Here is a 19,722-nt window from a genome sequence, read left to right as displayed (position 1 = left end):
GGGCATGGTGGCGCACAGAATGCTTGAGCCCAGAAGTTAAGAGGTTGCAGTGAGCTATGATGATGCCACTGCACTCTAGCCAGACAACAAAATGAGACTGTCTCAAAAAGAAAACACCAAAAAACAAAAAACACAAATAGTTCAAGCTAGGCACAGTGGCTCATGCCTAGGCAACACAGTGAGACCTGATCTCTACAAAAAATAGAAAAATTAGCCAGGCACTATGGTGGAGTCCTATAATCCCAACTACTCAAGGAGGCAGAGGTAGGAGGATCTCTTGAGCCCAGGAGTTTGAGGCTGCAGTGAACGATGATGACCTCAGTACACTCCCACTCCAGCCTGGACAACAAAGAAAAACTCTGCCTCAAAAAAAAAAAAAAAAAAAACTGCTCAGACAAATATCCTTTCTCCTCATTTATTTTCTTAATAGCATCTGGGAATTTGTCTGCTGCCTGTTGGTCAGTAGAAGCTGCTTTTCCTATGATCTTGACATTTTTTAAGCTAATCTCTTTCCAAAATATCAAACCACCCTTTGCTAGCTTTAAAGTCTCCAGCTTTAGATTCTTCACCTTTCTTTTGCTTTAAGTTATCATATGACCACTTTTTCTCAAATCAGTTTAGAGTCTATAGGTGTGCCTTTCTTATAGCAATCCTGCACCCATGTAAAAGCTGCATTTGCAATACAAGATAAAGAGTTATTTAGCAAAAAGTACAGTTTTCACACCTGCTGACAGAGCTGGAATGACAGCTTCACAAATTACCTTTTCTTTTTTTTTTTTTACAACAGTCCTTACGCTAGATTCATTTATCTTGAAATGGTAGGTAACTGTAGCTGCAGACCTCAATCTACAGTACATAACAAGCAATCCAGCTTTTTCTTCTCACGTCATGACTTTACTCTGCTTCTTGGGAGCACTTTCAGCATCACTAGTGGTACTTCGTGGGGGTGTCATGGTGTTATTCAAGGTTTACAGCAGTAATTCTCAACCTTTTTGGCACCAGGGACCATTTTCATGGAAGACAATTTTTCCATGGACTGGGGGAGGAGGCAGATGGTTTGTGGATGATTCAAGCACATTACATTTATTGAGTTCTTTATTTCTATTACTATTACATTGTAATATACAATGAAATAATTATACAACTCACCATAGGTTGGGAACCCCTGGCTTACAGAATTGCATTAACCACTTTGGTACCAGCGTCGACTATAGTCGACAGCCACAGACCAACATGCACAGCAACTTTAGCCGACAGCCGTGATATGACTTTTCTAATTTTTCATTTATCAAAATAAAATTGTGAACATTTAAAAATAACGTAATGAAAACATATGTATATGTTACCTATTCTGATTTACATTACAAGTAAAGCTGCCTGTAAAGTAAAACAAGCTTTCAGTGCTTTAAAGCTTTCCTCATGACACAAGAGCAAAACGGATTCATCGTCAACGCACAGCACAAACTATCGTGGGGACTATGAGTGCCGCCCGTGGGCAAGGTTTCGTGGACCGTGAGCTCAGTACCAAAGTGGTTAAACATGAGGCAAAATACCCAAGAATCACAATACCCAAGAATCACTTTTCAGTGCAATATGTAATTTAATGGAGAGATAAACTGCCCACGAGAAGATGATTACATCAAAAGGCATTTTAAGCAGATACTCCCAACACAAGAGCTCACCAAAATAGCAAAGGGAGGTGGTCACAAAATTATTATAGTAATAAAGCATGTACTATGGTTAAAATTTTATGCAGGCTAAGCACAGCAGCTCACACCTGTAATCCCAGTACTTTGGGAGGCAAAGGCGGGACAACCACTTGAGACCAGGAGCTCTAGACCAGCCTGGACAACATAACAAGACCTATATCTACAAACAAAAAATTTTAATTACCCTGGCATGGTGGCATGCACCTGGAGTCCAAGCTAATTGGGAGGCTGAGGCAGAAGGACTGCTTTAGTTTAGGGATCAGAAGATACACTGAGCTATCACTTTGCCACTGCACTCCAGCCTGGGCGACAGAGTAAGACCCTGCCTCAAAAAAACATTATGCAGGCCGGGCGTGGTGGCTCACGCCTGTAATCCTAACACTCCTGGAGGTCGAGGCGGGCAGATGGTTCAAGGTCAGGAGTTCGAAACCAGCCTGAGCAAGAGTGGGACCCCGTCTCTACTAAAAATAGAAAGAAATTAATTGGCCGACTAATATATATAGGAAAAATTAGCCGGGCATGGTGGCGCATGCCTGTAGTCCCAGCTACTCAGGAGGCTGAGGCAGCAGGATCGCTTGAGCCTAGGAGTTTGAGGTTGCTGTGAGCTAGGCTGACGCCAGGGCACTCACTCTAGGCTGGGCAACAAAGTGAGACTCTGTCTCAAAAAAAAAAAATGCAGTTATTTAACACTACATCTTTACATTTGTTTACATCTCTCTCAACTGCAAATAGTGCCATGAATGCTGTGTTTGTGTGTATAGGTTTTGATAATTTTTAACTTTTTCTAATAGACTTGTATATACTTTATAGTAGTAAATGATAAAACAGACTAGTATCTACATATTTTATGCATTCATGGGGTACCTTTTTTCTTAATTTTTTCAATATTTCTAGGCTACATGGTTTACCTGCAAGTTTTTTTCAAACTGTTGCAAGTCTCCAAAAAAGTGTCATATATATTTATTGAAACAAATCCACATATAAGTGGACCAGTGCAATTCAGTACTTTGTTGTACAAGTGTCAACTGTAATTCTCATTGCCTTTATTATAAACATCCTGTTATAGATAAAAGTGTTAGGGCAGGAGTTAGCAAAACCTGTATATAATTATTCATGTACTCAACACCAATATATCAGACATTGAAACACTATGTGATTTTTAAGGGAGGCATTTTATATTTCTGGACATCTTTGGGGGCAAACAATTTAAACCAGATAAGATTCCATGGAACTCCAAAGGCTTACGTGGTGATTTTACTGCTATCCATTGAGTACATCTAGGAAGACAACTTTATGTTTTTAATTAAATTATATAGGTTCTTAAAACATCTGATTTATGCAGATCAATATAACAAAAAGAAATACTCCATTTTGAAGTTTCATAATTATGATCATTTTAAAGTAAAAAATTATTAAGTACATTTGATTTATGTGCTCTTTTCTATTCACCCTGTATATATTTTCACTTTAGAAAGTTCCTTCTCTCCAGCACAAAAACAGCAGAACAGACAGAGGGAAGGAGTGATATCCTTGAACAACTATACCAGCCCTGCACTCCCTATCTCTGGACTTTTTGTTACAAGAGGAAAATGAATCTCTTATTTGTTCAAGATAATATTAATCAGTTTTTCTGTTGCACACAGCCAAAATGACACATCCACACACTATGAACACCTTCAAGTGTACTCTTTCTCAGTTTTAAAGGACAGCTAGATCTGCTCTTTACCCTCTCCAGTAGTTTAAAAATTTTTAAAATGCTCTTAACAATTTCCACATCAAAATACAGCATGGAACTTTGTTTATTCTTCACCACTTTTTAGAATGATATATATCTTTGAAAAAAATCACATTTGATTCTAATAAAAATTAAAGTAGGAAGTTAAGATGACTAGAAAACCTCATGGGGAATCACATATTAACAAATTATATTTCTGAACATATCTTTAGCATAAAAGTAGAAAAATGTGGATGACAAGATTACATATATAGTTTTATGAGGAAAAATTACTTTTTAATGATCCCAAAATACTTACCAACTATAAAATGGATAAAGACTAGATAAGGAGGAGGAGGGAGAAGTATGTCAACCATGAACTACAGAACTACAGTCACCAGGAACTAAGTGATGTAAACTATAAGTGATGTAAACTATAAGCCTGGTCAGACCTTTAGCTTAGCTTTAGGCAATGCATAGAGAAAACAGCCCTGATTCCTATGGGCTAAGACAGAAACCATCTCACCTACCAAATTGTGACAAAGAATATTCAAAGCCCCTGAGGTTGATATGAAGGGCACTTTTAATATTGTTAGTGGTGGTAAATAAAACTATATATAAAAAGAAATTAGGAAATATATATTAAGAACCTTGAAACAACTACCCTTTGACACAGTAATTCAATTTATAAGACTCCATTATAAGGAAACAATCAGATATATGGACCAAGATTTGGACACAAGAGTATCTATTAGTGTTAAAGTGTATTATCAGGCTGGGCACAGAGCCTCACGCCTGTAATCCTATCTCTCTGGGAGGCCGAGGTGGGAGGATCACTCAAGGTCAGGAGTTCGAAACCAGCCCAAGCAAGAGTGAGACCCCATCTCTACTAAAAAAAAAAAAAAAAAAAAGAAAGAAATTAATTGGCCAACTACAAATATATAGAAAAAATTAGCTGGGCATGGTGGTGCATGCATGTAGTCCCAGCTACTCGGGAGGCTGAGGCAGGAGGATCGCTTGAGGCCAGGACTTTGAGCTAGGCTGACACTATGGCACTCACTCTAGCCTGGTCAACATAGCAAGACTGTCTCGAAAAAAAAAAAAAAAATTGGGATACATTGAGAAAGAATAGGAAGCATGTATTATTATACTTCCTTTAACATTCACATTAGGAAGACCAGAGATAATATAAGTTCATAAATAAAGAAAAGAAAGTCAAATTTATATTTTTTTCTTTTTCTTTTTTTTTTTTTGAGACAGAGTCTTGTTCTATTGCCCAGGCTAGAGTACCATAGCATCAGCCTAGCTCACAGCAACCTAAAACTCCTGGGCTCAAGCCATCCTCCCGCCTCACCTTCCCGAGTACCTGGAACTGCAGGCACTCACAGCCACACCTGGCTAATTTTTTCTATTTTTGGTAGAGACAGGGGTCTCACTTTTACTCACTCTGGTCTGGAATTCCTCAGCTCAAGCGATCCTCCCACCCAGGCCTCCCAGAGTGCTAAGGATTACAGGCATGAGCCACTGCACTCGGCCTAAATTTATAATTTAAACCCATAAAAAGTATTTATCAGAAAAATTTTAAAATAAAAGTAATAAATTTGACAGTTAAGATGGGAAAAGGGAATACAAGAAGACATAGCGAGATTTAACGAAATTTATCAGCTTTTCTAAGGGAAAGTCAACAGAAACTAAGTTGATAAATGAAGAAAATTAATTAAGCCAGGCACGGTGGCTCATGCCTATAATCCTAGCACTCAAGGCCGATCCCTTGAGCTTAGCAGTTTAAGACCAACCTGAGCAAGAGTGAGACCCCCATCTCTACTAAAAATAGAAAAAAATTAGCTGGCCAACTAAAAATAGAAACAAAAACTTAGCCATGCATGGTGTCAAGCACCCTGCTACCTGGGAGGCTGAGGCAGGAGGATGGCTTGAGCCCAGGAGTTTGAGGTTGCTGTGAGCGCTACAGCACTTTAGTCCAGGCAACAGAGTGAAACTCTCTCTCTCTCTATATATATATATATATAAAAAATTAAAGAAACTGAATTATATGGATGTTATTAATTATATGGATATTATTTAAAGTTGTAATGATAAACACCAGCAAAACTTAAAAGCAGAAATGGTTAACAGTGGTTACCTCTAAGTGAAGGTGACGGGCATAGACCGTAAGGAGGAAGGCTTTTTGTTACTTTTCATTTTATATAGGATTGTACTGCTGAGGTTTTTTACTATGTACAACTACTATTTCACAATTTTTAGTAGCATAAATATAAAAAATATTTCCACTTTGATGTAAATATACTATAAAGACCAAGAGATTGCTAAGAAAATAAAGTTAACAGAATTCTGGTTTTGTAAATTACACAAGGTCAAATTATACAAAACTTTTCAGAAGAAAGTCCAACTTTTTGAAATTTGCACTTAAACCCAAAACAATAGGATTTACTTTTTTTAAGTCACTCTTAAAATGCAACTAAAATAATTAATATTGCAAAAGGGCAAGGGAAAAAGGAAACTATTGTGAAAAGCAACACGCTTTATGCTGCGAACTTCTTGGTACCTATATAAGTGAGCTTATTTAAATCATTTCCTACAGAAAGACATAACTAACCACTTGGAAGGCAAAAGTTTTACCTTAGTTTTCCAGCAACCATGGACTTACCTTTCTGTACAAATGTAAATATCTACAAATATCTGTAAAAGATTTTGCCATGATTGGGTTTTGATTTGTGGTTGCAGAACAAAACAAAGTTAACTGGCCTACTTGGTAATTAAATCCATTCCCTCATCACATTCAATTTAGTAACTGGAATTATCCACCACAAAACCTCCATGAAAAGTGTTTTTAAATAGAAAATACACAGCAGGTTTAAAGCCTCTATAAGAAGGGTATATTTTCCTTTAGCAAGACTTATTTATATTTGAAGTTAAAGATATTTTATAAGGACAATTATTTGAGGACTTTACGGGCTTTTATTTGTCTTTGATCCATCACCCCCTACTGGATGAGAACTCAAACCCACGATAAATAACAACTGCTGCACACTAGTATCCTGAATTACATCCTGTCTTCCCTCTTGAGAGTCTCTTTTATCCTTCACAATGCACACTCAGAACAGCTATTACAGGAAGTGTTGGACTATCAGCTATTTATAAATAGACAAAAATCTTTAAATAGCTTTATGGCTCTTTATGGTTCTAGACTCTGTTTTTAAAGAAATGGTCATGTTAGTTATTCAAAACATTAAAATGTACTCTGAAAAAAGGTTTTTTCTCCCTTTGTTTTGGAATCCAAAAGTAGTAACAACATTATACAGTCACAACATTACAAGATAAAGAACAAATTTGGCCTTTAAAAACACAAAATTTCAACTTTTAAATATCAAGGCAGCGGTATGGTGGCTCCCGCCTATAGTCCCAGCACTCTGGGAGGCCAAAGCAGGACAGGATCCCTTGAGGCCAAGAATTCCAGACCAGCCTGAGCAACCTATCAAGATTTCCCTCTCTACAAAAAATTTAAACATTAGCCAGGCTTGGTGGCACGTGCCTGTCGTCCCAGCTGCTCAAGAGGCTGAAGCAAAAGGATCACTTGAGCCCAGGAATTTGAGATTACAGTGAACTATGACCATGCCCCTGCACTCCAGCCTGGGTGACAGAGCAAAACCCCATCTCTAAAAATAAAAATGAAAATTTCTCTAAAGGACAACCAAAACGACTACCTCTAGAAATGGAAAAGGGTGAAAGGGTGTCGGGGAAAGGGAAGACTTATGTTTCATCGTGTATTTTTTGTGCATATAAACTTACTAAACACACTTTTCAACAAATACTTTTTTGAAAAAGTAATCAAATAATCAAGTATTAGTTTGCTTTATCAAGCTATTCCTGTAATTTGAAAGAAGACAGAATAGTTTTCCTATTTCGTTTGTCCACACCCTCATTTATACATTTTTTTAAGAGGTGGTGTGATCATAGCTCACTGCAACTTCCATTGCTGGTCTCAAATGATCCTCCTACCTCAGCCTCCAAAACTGCCAGGGTTATAGGTGTGAACCACCACACCCAGCCCACTTATACATTTTTATTAAAAGGTCTTGAATGTCATGCTGTATTATAGCTATAAAAAAAATAAATAGAAATTTTTAAAAATGAAAAGTCACTTCATGGATCACAGAATTATATATGTGTTGTTAAGCCACTTGTTCAAAAGACTCTAAACCTGCACAGTCCAATGTGATAGCTACTAGCCAGTTTTTCAATCACAGTAACCACATTTCAGGTGATCAATACCCATGTGTAGCTTGGAGCTGCCATACTAGACAGCAGAAATACAGAACATTTTCACATCACAGCAGAAAGTTCTATCGGATACCACTGCTTTAGACCAAGAGTCAGCAAACTACAGCCTGTAGGCCAAATTCAGCCAACCATGTGCTTTTATAAATAAAGTTCTATGGGAACACAGCCATCACCATTCATATTTGTTCATATATTATCTGTGGATGCTTTGGCACTACAACAGCAGAGTTGAGTAACTGCAACTGAGACAGTATGGGCCACAAGGCCTAAAATATTTAGCATCTACCTCTTTATGGAAAAACTTTGTTGACCACTGCTACTCCTCTAGACTATCAAATTTCATTGAAAAAAAAATTTATTTCCCTTAGAACTCAAAAATAGTTTTTAAAGGTTTGCATTGCAAAAATGACAGATTAAACATAAACCAATGTCCACTTCATTTTCTAAGTGCTAAAGATACTTAAGTTTTACCACAAATCCATATCAAAAAATCTCCTAAAATACATTTGAATACTGACATTTTCTAAGCATCTCCATAAAATAGCTAGTAAAGACACAGAATATAGATTACTACAGCCTAGCAATTCTGAAAGAGCTGGCCTAAGAGGAAAAAAATGCTTAATATTTCAAAAAAAAGTACCTATTTCCTTTAGCAATTTCTACTAAAAAAATGTATCAACTGTCTCAAAAAGCAGTATATAATTTCTTAGAAAAATGCATTAGACTTAGTGCTATATAGAAATATTTACATCTAACCACCTATCTCATGCAACATCACTGTATTTCAGGCTTTCAAAACAATTACTGAAAACACTGCTTTTTAAGAAAAGTAAATAAACTTTTTTTTTTTTTTTGAGACAGAGTCTCACTCTGTTGCCCAGGCTAAAATGCTGTGGTGTCGGCCTAGCTCACAGCAACCTCAGACTCCTGGGCTCAAGCAATCCTTCTGCCCCAAGTAGCAGGGACTACAAGGCATGTGACACTATGCCAAGCTAATTTTTTCTATATATTTTTAGTTGTCCAGCTAATTTCTATTTTTTTAGTAGAGAAAGGGTCTCGCTCTTGCTCAGGATGGTCTTGAATTCACGACCTTGAGCGATCCTCCTGCTCCATCCTCCCAGAGTGCTAGGATTACAGGCGTGCGCCCGGCCTTAAACTTATTTTTAAAAAGATTTAAATCTGCTTTTTAGATAGGTGAAGTATGTTTACCAATTTAGGGCATTTTTTAACACAACATAATTTTCAAGTGTATATTATATGCCTAACCTTATGCAAGACCCTAGGCACAGAAATGACTTCTTTACAGCTAATAGTTTATAAGGCACATTAATAACACTCACAGTGATTTTACATTTGTAAGAACAAAGATGTACACTAAGTGAATAAAGCTTCTAAGAAGAAAGCTTTTTGAATTGGGTATTGAAGTATAAGCAGGAGTTTGCTAGGTTTGTAGGGGTAAGGGAAAGGGGGAGGGAGGAATAAGAGACCAACACCATTCTAGTTTGAATGTAGAAAAGAAAATTGAGACATAAATGGACTTGGTAAGTCCCAGAGAGCATAAGCAGTTCAAATGCTAGAGAAGTATATAGCTTGAATACGTTGGAAAAAAGGATGGAATTGGTGGTAGGTGTAAAGGCTATAGATTTCAGGATCCAAATGCAAATGTCTTTACATGCCAAACTAAGGAATTAAGATTGGATCTGATCATATAAGCCACAATGAATGCACAGTTTTCCAAAAAGAAATATGACATGACTGATTTTTATAGGAAAATGACACTAGTAGCAATTTGGATTTTAAACTAGAATAAGAAAAGGTTAATAGCCAAGACCAAATCAGCCACTGTCCAAATCAGAGATAATGGCCAAGAGTGGTGACACAGAGGATGAAGAGAAACAAAATGAAAAAAGCAGCTACATGTGGTAGAATATGCAAGCCTACACTCCTATTTTTTTTAAATGCCCCTTATATATTTTCCCTTTTCCATATTTTTTGGTATAAATGTATGTTTTGCATGGAAGAAGTTTATACAATAAGACTGAAGGTAACATGGCCTTTTCTGGTTTTCCTCCTATGGCATCAGGAAGGAAAACATACTGGAAAATGCAAAAATTCAGAGTTAGATCTGGATTACAGGCTTCATCTTTGCTGTGAGACTATAGGCATGACAACCTCTCAAAGCTCTGGGTTTCTCATTTGTAAAAAGAGGAAGTTGAACTAGATGATCTAAAACTCTTAAAAGTTCTATTACACTATGATCAAACTGATACCTCTCTAATCTTCTGGAGGTCTCCAATAAAAATGCAAATTTGATCATCTATTTTAACTATAAACCAATTGTGAAAAACCCATCAAACACAGGCAGATACTATTGGGTCTATTATTTACCTATATGTATCTACATGTACTTACTACATTTGTGAAGAATTTCATAACATACATTAAGCTATGTAGTCAACAACTACTCATCTGAAACCCTGACAAAACTGGGAACTCCGTAAGTTGTCTGTCAGCCATTTCACTTCCATTACTAAGTATTTTTCAAAAACACGTATCCAAAGAGCATTCTTTTATTGGAGTGATTCAAGAGACTAAATGTCTGCAAAGTTGAATGGTAGTATTGTTGGGTACAAGTTTTCAGACATAATATATGCTATGGAATCATGTTCGTCGGAACCTCTGTTGACAAAAGAACTTTTTAATATTCCTTTATCAATCAAAATAAAAAATGTCTTCAACAGAAGAAATGTAGTCCTGAGATTTGTAACCATGTATGCATGACTTTTTAATAATAAAGAAAACCTTTTACAATTCTTGCTCATACTAAAAAGTTTAGAAATATTTTTAACTTGTTATTCCTCAAGATTAACTTTAAGCCTGATTTTTTTTTTATTCTTCTCCCTCCCCCACTTTGGCCTTCTCATTTCTGAGCCTGATTTTTTTTTTTTTTTTAAAGATAGTTGGGTCAAAAGCCTCTTTTCCTTCAACACAAAAAGGTGAACAAAACACCTCTATGAAAGGTGAAAAACTCAAGATGTAAATCAGCCTGTTACAAATTTATGTAATGTACAGCCTAAAGTCATATTTCAAGGGAAATAACATTCTCAGGTTTTATAAACTATAGTATTAAACTAAAAAGCCTCTGTGAGCAGAGGCTTTTCTAATGATATTTTATGTTGTTACTTTTTTCAATGTTTCCTCTAAAGACCTGAACAATTTTTGGGTTATATACTACATTACGTACACCAGAATAATTTATCTTTAACATACCTATGTGATTTCCCTCCTGCTCCCTAAAATAGTATATTTTTCTGAGTTACCCAAAAATAAAATCTGCAAAGAGCTAAACTAATTTACCATGATCAGAGTGTAAAATCCTTTACTATGCAAATCTGGATCACAGTTTAGAACCATCACTAAAAACTTTTTGTTCTTTCAAATTGCTGGTATCAATGGACATAAAACTAATCCCACTACCCACCCACAAAAGATGTGTCAGGAGGCCGGGCGCTGTGGCTCACGCCTGTAATCCTAGCTCTTGGGAGGCCGAGGCGGGCGGATTGCTCAAGATCAGGAGTTCAAAACCAGCCTGAGCAAGAGCGAGACCCCCGTCTCTACTATAAATAGAAAGAAATTAATTGGCCAACTGATATATATAAAAAATTAGCCGGGCATGGTGGCGCATGCCTGTAGTCCCAGCTACCAGGGAGGCTGAGGCAGAAGGATCACTCGAGCCCAGGAGTTTGAGGTTGCTGTGAGCTAGGCTGACGCCATGGCACTCACTCTAGCCTGGGCAACAAAGCGAGACTCTGTCTCAAAAAAAAAAAAAAAGATGTGTCAGGAATTTGAGGCTGCAGTGAGCTATGATATGCCACTGCACTCCAGCCTGGGAAACAGAGAAAGACCCTGTTTCTAAGAAATAAATAAGTAAATTTTTAAAAATAAAAATTAAAAAAGATGTGAGTTTTTACTGTAAAGCCGTAAATCTCAAACAAAACTTTGGTCCAAGCAAAAAACCTTTATTAGGGTTTTTCTTACATGTACTATAGTGATTGGAACTAATGCTTTCAGATCCTAAAAGTTTAAAAAACAAAAAGAGCATTATAATTTGAAGATACACAAGCTGATCTTACTCTATTAAAGAAGCTTTATTAATTCGAATTTACAAATTTCACTCAAGAAGGAAGTACATTCAAACCAAAAATTTTATTATGGGCGAAAATATTTAAAAAGAATAGAAGCGATTATCTGTTTTTTGTTGTAAACCTGAGCTATTCAAATACAATTCAGAAGCAGAATTTTTAACTTCTCAAAAGTTACCTGATAAAAGAAAGCTATTTTAACAACTACAAAAAAAATCAGAATACATATTTAAAATTCTGGACAAAGTATATTACAATGTTAGCATAAGAGTATTGGGGGGAGACTCAGATTTATTCTGTAACAACCATGTCCAAATAGGAAAACTGGATGTGCTTCCCCCAAATATACCTGATGAGAGTTCCACAGGAACACAGTATAACAGGTAGAGTGGATATTCCAAACTAAAATATAAGTTAATTATAGTACTTCACATTCCATGATACGCATTCAAGAACACCTGGTAATTAACTAAAAGAATGATGACAACTGAGTACCATGGGGTTTGTTCAGTTATTACAAGAGAAAAAATCATCTACAGTAATAATGATTTACACCTGGATAGAACTTTATTTTCACAATACTTTATGATAAAACACTTTATAAAGTTGTACTTTGTTGTTCCTTGTATAAAATTAGCGCGCACACACCCTACCTATTTTGGTACTGGAGTTCAAAAACCACAGCAAATTACAACAGCGTGCAGAAAGAGTAGCAACTCTTAAAATCTTACTAACGTCACTGGTGGCTGATAATTAGTTTATTAAGAAATGTCCCGTTACAATCCTAAAAAGTCTCTCCGTATAGATTGACCGTCTTTACAGTCTACGATGGGCAGGCTCCCCAACATTCCTAGGCTCCCTAACCTTGGGGGAGGGTAATTCCTGCCCGGATGGGACAAGAAGTGATGAATGGTTTAAACCTACCCATCGCAGGCAGGGAGCTGGTTCCACCTGTCCTGCTGTACGAGCTCATCTGCCCTCCAGGAGGAAGGAGAGGCTCTCTCAATACATTATCCAGCTCCTCTTATCCTAAGAGAACAATCGGTAGAGGATTCCCAAGGGGTTCCTACAGTACTCCCTTAACTCCAAGAAAAACAAAGGTTCAGGCCCAGCTCTATGTCACTCCATATTCCATTCTTGATAATCTAGGTGCTCGATAAGCCCCACCACGCAGTCATTTGGCAGAGGATGGCGTGGAGGGCATAATACTCCAGATACACAAGGGGGTGGGGGAGGTAGGTACCAAAGAACTGAGCGAACTCTTAAGTTGTCGCTTGCAAAACGCAGCCTGTCAGGAGGTCCCCTTCCAGGGGGAAGGTACAGAATTCAGAATGTGACAATGAGAAATCCGGGGTGGGTGCAGAGAGGGGTCCAGAAGTCGCCAGGTATATGACAGGGACGGGATAGACTGTGCTGAGGGGCCAACAGGCAGGCTGGCCGCAGGCACTGGGGTCGTGGCTAGGGGCAGCGGTGCCCAACGGGTCAGACTCTCGGGGCTGGCGAGGACCCCGGCGCTCGTCCGCCCGACGGGCTACCCGGCGAGGTTTCAAACCGCCGCCCTCGGGAGGCGCTCGGCCGATTGGAAGTTCCACAACAACCGTCACCAGCCCAGGGCCAGAGCGGCAACTCATCCGCGCAGCTCTCCCAGCCCTCTGCGCTCCCCCGAGACACCAGACCCCACACACGCAACCTCCGACCGAGGTCCCAACTCGAGTCCCGCCACCAGCTCCACGCACGCCGAGGGCGCCCGCCCTCCGGACCGAACCGACGCCCCCGACCGGGCTCCGCCGCGGGAGTTCGAGGGGCGCGACGGGGCCTCGCGGGGGGGCGGGCAGGATGGGAATCCCTCGAGTCCGCCTCGGGACGCAGCCCCACGACCACCTCCGCCTCGCCCCTCAGGTACGGCCCGCGGGGCTCCGACCCACCCATCCCGCCGAGTCGCGGGGAGGGCGAGAACCGGAGCGAGCCTACTCCCCCCGCCCCTGCTCTTACCCATCTTTCCGCCTCGCCTTGTAGACGTGCCCGTAGGTGCCGCGTCCCACTTTGCACCCTTCGTACTCAAACAAATCCTCCACCCGCTCCCGCTCCGCCGCCAGCTTCGCCTTGAAATCATAATCCATTGTCTGCTTCCCCCATAGAGGCACCGGGACGCGGGGGCCGCCGCCGCTCAGTCCCTCCTCCTCCTCCCCCCGCGGCCGCCGCTCCACTTCTCTAACAGCCGCCTCTCGGGCGCGCGCGCGCCGCCCGCCGCTCCGCGGTCCGCCTTCAGCAAGGGACTCCTCGGCGGCCGCGGCAGCCACCTCCTCCACCTCCTCCTCCTCCGCGGCGGCGGCGGCTCCCGCAGACACCCCCAGTCCCGCCTCCCCCCTTCATTTCCTTGTTTTGGAACCTGGTGGGCCGCACCGCAGCTTCCTCGAGCTCATTAACTAGCCAGCCCGCCCGCCCCGTGTCGCGGAGGCTCCTGGGAAATGTAGTCCCGAAGGCCTGAGAAGCCGCGGCTGCTTGGGCCGCGTAGGAAATACAGCTCCCAGGTTACCTCGGGCCGCCACGGCCTCGCCCCCGAAAGGCATGTACGCCTGCGCACTTGGGCCGCACCCCTCAGGTAGCAACCGACTCCCAGCTCCTGGGAAGGTAGAAAGCGCAAAGTTACAGTGTGCTGTCTGCGATTCTGTGGGACGTAGTGGAAAGGAGGCCCCTGCTCTGGTAGATAAAGGATGCTCCACTGTGGCTAGCCCCAGACGAGAAGGAGAGTGGAAAGCATGCAGTCAGCGCCATGCTCAGGAGTTAGCTCCAGCTGCTAGGACTGTGCTTAGTACAGTTGTACTGCAGATCGTTGTTTGTTTTCTAAGGCAATTAGTCCGCCTATTGCCCCGCCCCCCGTCCAGCCGCTCATTGGCGGGGACTAGGGAATGACGTCCTCATCGGTGCCTGGGTATCCCCAGGCTTTGGCTTCTTTCCCGCTCTTGATTGGTAATTGGATGTGCTCGGTTCTTCCTGATAGGTTAATCTTTTTTCTTTAGGATGCAAAAACCGTATTTCAAAACCTGAACGTTCAGCGGTTTTTTAGTTCCTGCGTTGGTCTGAGGAGAACATGTAACTTCTCAGCCCCGGCAGCCAATCATCCTTTGCTTGGCGCTCGTCAGCTTTCTCCTAGCATATGCTGTTCCGGTAGCCAAGCTTTGGCCATCTGTCTAAGGACAATTAAAGTGCCTGGAGGATGCATCATTTTAGAAACAATCGTTTGGGTTGGATTGTAAAGGATTTTTTACAGTTTATGTATAATGATGAGATTCCCCTAGAATGTTTAAGAAAGTCCCTTTCTTAAAGGGACTGGTTCATTATGGTGCTGGGGCTCAGGACAAAATATGGCTGCAGGAATCCAGAATATGACACCCCAAAATGTGACACTCTGACATATTGATAACTTTAAGCTAAAATAAATTGAGAACCAGCCACACAGGAAGTGCTTCACCTCCCCCTCTACGGCCTAAAAGAAAGGATAAAACTCCCCTTTTGTAAAGAGGAATTTACATCTATAAACGAAAATTTCATTAATGTGATGTCCTTAGTACAGAAGAGAGCTGCTTCTAGTCAGCTTCTATCACCTGAGAGACTTGTCTGCATAACAAGGCAACCTTTAGTCATGTTATAGTTCTACTCCCAAACTTCCCTTAATTTGTCTCCACCATGCCCAAGAAGCCCTAAGCTCCAATTTTTTTGTTTTGTTTTGTTTTTTGTCTTTTTCAACTGACAGGTTCTCACTATGTTGCCCAGGCTAGCCTTGAACTCTTGGACTCAATGATCCTCCCACCTCAGCCTACAGCTGCTACAGCTGGGACCATCTCTCCTAGCCCATTTCTTTGTGTAGGTCAGGATGCTATGCTATCATCTGCCCCTTCTTTGAGTCTCGCATTTTGTGAGAGTCCCAAGCATATATACCTAATTAAAACTACTTTTCTCCTGTTAATCTGATTTATGGCAATTTAATTTATAGACCAGCCAAAGAACCTGGAAGAGTAGAGGGAAGCCATTTTTTCCTCCCCTACAATGAATAGAGTGCCTAACGTCTCAGATGCTTGGGATACAAACTTAAACATGATTGGTGCTAGGATAGGACTTACATAACACATTCAGCAGAAGCACAAAGAAAGGAGTGGTCAATTCTATCTGCAGTGGTAGATAAGGAAAGTTAGTGAACCACCTGCCAGGTTTTGAAAGAAACTTGGAAAACTAGAGGGGAGGAAAGGGGAAGGATTGTTATTTACTATGACACCGTCTCCTAGAAAACTTCCTCAGACTCAGAAGGTATCTTCAATCTAGAAGAATCTGAGTTGCTTTTATTGCCAGGCACTACAGTAAGTACTGGAAATACCAGACAAAAATTGGTCATTTTCCACCTGGAAACTAAAACTACTTAAGAAATAAACATACAAGCAAATAAAAAATATACTGCATGAGTACAAAGAGCAATGGTAGAATAGGCAGAGTTCTAGGGAAATTAGAGTAGGCTTTATGAACTAGGTGGGTTTGAGCCAAAATTTAGAGAATGAGTAGGACCTTATTCGAAGGACAAGTGGAGGAGTAGAAGACACAGAATTATGTCAGACAAAACAGCATGTACATATATTATGAGAGAACATGATATATTCTGAGGGATGCAATTAGTTTGAATATTAAAGATCAAGGTAGGAAAAGGGAATGTTATCCAGTCCAGAGGAGACTGGACAGACAAGCAGAAGTCAAATTATGAAGAGCTATATATGTTGAGCAGAGGTGTTAGATTTCATTATTCTGTAGGCAATAGGAAGTCATTAAAAACCTTTAAGCTAAGGAGAACTATAATCAGTCCATTTATTTATTTATTTAATTTATGTCGGGTTTTTTTTTTTTTTTGACTCAGGGACTTGCTCAGTTGCCCTGGCTAAGAGTGCAGTGACTCTAGCATAGTGACTCTTGCATAGCTCACTGCAACCTCAAACTCCCGGGTTCAAGCCATCCTCCTTCCTCAGCCTCTCGAGTAGCTGGGACTATAGGCATGCACCACCACTCCTGGCTAGTGTACCTATTTTTTGTAGAGACAGAGTCTCCCTCTTGCTCAGACTGGTCTCAAATTCCTGGCCTCAAGCAGTCCTCCTGCCTTAGCCTCCCAAAGTGCTAGGATCACAGGCGTGAGCCACCAGTCCTGGCCTATAAGTCTTGTGTACTCAAAACATCCTTCTGACAAAAGTGTTCAGCATAGATTGGAAGAAGGTGAGAAAGAAGATAATAAAGAAGCTATTCGGCCGGGCGCTGTGGCTCACGCCTGTAATCCTAGCTCTTGGGAGGCCGAGGCGGGCGGATTGCTCAAGGTCAGGAGTTCAAAACCAGCCTGAGCAAGAGCGAGACCCCGTCTCTACTATAAATAGAAAGAAATTAATTGGCCAACTGATATATATATAAAAAAATTAGCCGGGCATGGTGGCGCATGCCTGTAGTCCCAGCTACCCTGGAGGCTGAGGCAAAAGGATCACTCAAGCCCAGGAGTTTGAGGTTGCTGTGAGCTAGGCTGACGCCACGGCACTCACTCTAGCCTGGGCAACAAAGCGAGACTCTGTCTCAAAAAAAAAAATAAATAAATAAAAAATAAAGAAGCTATTGCGGGCCTGGTGTGGTGACTCGTGCCTGTAATCCTAGCTCTCTGGGAGGCTGAGGTGAGTGGATTGCTCAAGATCAGGAGTTTGAAACCAGCCTGAGCAAAAGTGCAGCCCTCTTGAGGAATTGCCTTTGCTGAAGAGTCACCTCACCTAAAGGTTGTGCCATTTTCCCAGAACAACCTATCTCCAATGACTGATCATGCAGGGGGCATAAAAAGCCTAAATCTCTCACCCCACTTTAGGATGATTCTAACAGGTCATCCTATCTTCAGAACTCCCTGTGGGGTTACTTGAGGCCATCACTAAGAATGCATTGCAGACCAACTGCTTAGTCTCCCCAATCTTGCTTGCTTTCTTTCCCTTCCACAGATATAGAACCCAAGTACACTCCCTAATAAAGTAATCTGTTATTCTCTATCTCATAGTCTGCTTCTCCAGGAGCCCAACTTGTGATACTCCCCCCGATGTGCATGATGATATAAAACAAGGTCATTCATTGAGCATTGTTTATAGTAAGAATAGACTAGAAACAACATAAATGTTCATGGGGAAGGGACTAGGTAAAGTATAGCACTTCCATCAATAAATAATTATGCAACACTAAGAATAATGTAAAGGCTGTGAAAATATTCCTCTCAGATCTCCGTCTGCAGGGAAGCCCCAGCTGCTGAGCTCTGAACCTACAGCATTTGCACCTAGTCCACACTTCCCATGAGCTATTCACAGCCCATGACTGAGCATAGCAAGGATAGTAAGGCAGACCCATTCCCACAGGAAGCAGGATTCCTCTAATGAGTGGCTTTGCTTGAGGGCTCTCCATCAGCCTGGCTAAAACTTTCTTAGAACTGTGTTGCAGTCCAAGTCACTGCCTACCCAACCCTCCTTCCTTCCCTCTCCTCTTCACAGAGGTCAGACCTTGTGGGGCGAGAGTAATTGAGGCAGGCCCACAAGGAGATTAGCTACTTCTCCCCACGGAGCCAGGTCTCTAAGATAGGGGTTGCCACAGAGGATAAGGAAATTGATAGGCAACAGAAAGAAATAAAAGAATACACAGAGACTAAGGTATAGTTTATAGTTATATATATATATATATAAAGATCAGATATAACACAGCAGGAAGTTCCTAGGGGACTGGCAGATCTCCATAACTGCCAGCAATATGATTAGATTCATACAGGTTTTTATAATCACAGACATCAATTACCAGTTGTCAGGGTAACATATTTGCATATTAGGGAATGCAGTTGCTAAAGGATACAGGTAGTGGGTTAGGGTCAAAAGTCCTCTCAAGGGGCTTTTAATCTATCCAAGTGAACAAACAGCTACAAAGTCTTTCAGGGGCTAACTTCTAAAGAGGTAGTTGTCAATTAACAAAGGTAAAACAAAAGAGGTCTAGTGACTCAATATTTCTTTGATTAGTTATGGTGGACTTAAAGGTAGACAGACAGGAGAGAGCAAGAAGCCCATCTCTAATAAAATAGGTTGTTTAGATCGGGCGCGGTGGCTCACGACTATAATCCTAGCACTCTGGGAGGCCGAAGCGGGTGGATTGCTTGAGGTCAGGAGTTCAAAACCAGCCTGAGCAAGAGTGAGACCCTGTCTCTACTATAAATAGAAAGAAATTAATTGGCCAACTAACATATATATAGAAAAAATTAGCCGGGCATGGTGGCACATGCCTGTAGTCCCAGCTACTCGGGAGGCTGAGGCAGCAGGATTGCTTGAGCCCAGGAATTTAAGGTTGCTGTGAGCTAGGCTGACGCCATGGTACTCACTCTAGCCTGGGCAACAAAGCGAGACTCTGTCTCAAAAAAAAAAAAAAAAAAAAAAATGGGTTGTTTATATCCACCAGGACACATCTCTGGGCAAAGTGCATTTATTGTCTCCCCATCCTGTGGGCCATATTTGCCTTGTCTTGTCTTTCAAGACACAAGGAAGATCACAGATTTTGAGATACCGGGAAGCCTTCCTAAAAAACATCCCCACTGGAGATTTGAGAGCTCTCCCATGATAGCAGCCTCTAATAAGTGAACCATTGAGACTACACATTCCTTTAGGGCAAAACCCTGCAAACTCCTGTTTCTGTCTTTAATATAGTAATATTGGGTTATACAATAAAATAATGGTCTTATGAGCCACATTTCACTAATTCCTCAATCATATTTTCCCAACAAGACCTGCATCACAGCCTGATGGCTCCTCCAGCTTCCTCCCCTTTTTTTCCT

At 40.9% G+C, this 19,722-nt stretch overlaps 1 protein-coding gene across 2 annotated transcripts in view; it reads right to left on the bottom strand.

The window, feature by feature from the left end:
- CDK19 (cyclin dependent kinase 19) overlaps positions 1–14,227 on the bottom strand; it is a 146,666-nt gene extending 132,439 nt beyond the window's left edge. Inside the window, exon 1 of one of the 2 annotated variants that reach the window (XM_012753113.3) lies at positions 13,857–14,227. In XM_012753113.3, coding sequence (XP_012608567.1) covers positions 13,857–13,984 — 128 coding nt within the window. In that variant the 5' untranslated portion in view covers positions 13,985–14,227. The remainder of the gene's footprint in view (positions 1–13,856) is intronic. The other variant, XM_012753114.3, reaches the window with a different exon arrangement.
- Between the last annotated feature and the right edge of the window lie 5,495 nt (positions 14,228–19,722).

This window comes from Microcebus murinus, chromosome 5, assembly GCF_040939455.1.
Source record: "Microcebus murinus isolate Inina chromosome 5, M.murinus_Inina_mat1.0, whole genome shotgun sequence".
Classification (NCBI taxonomy): Eukaryota; Metazoa; Chordata; class Mammalia; order Primates; family Cheirogaleidae; genus Microcebus; species Microcebus murinus.
Note: the sequence above shows the minus strand (reverse complement) of the source record. Positions and strands in the feature narration are given on the sequence as shown.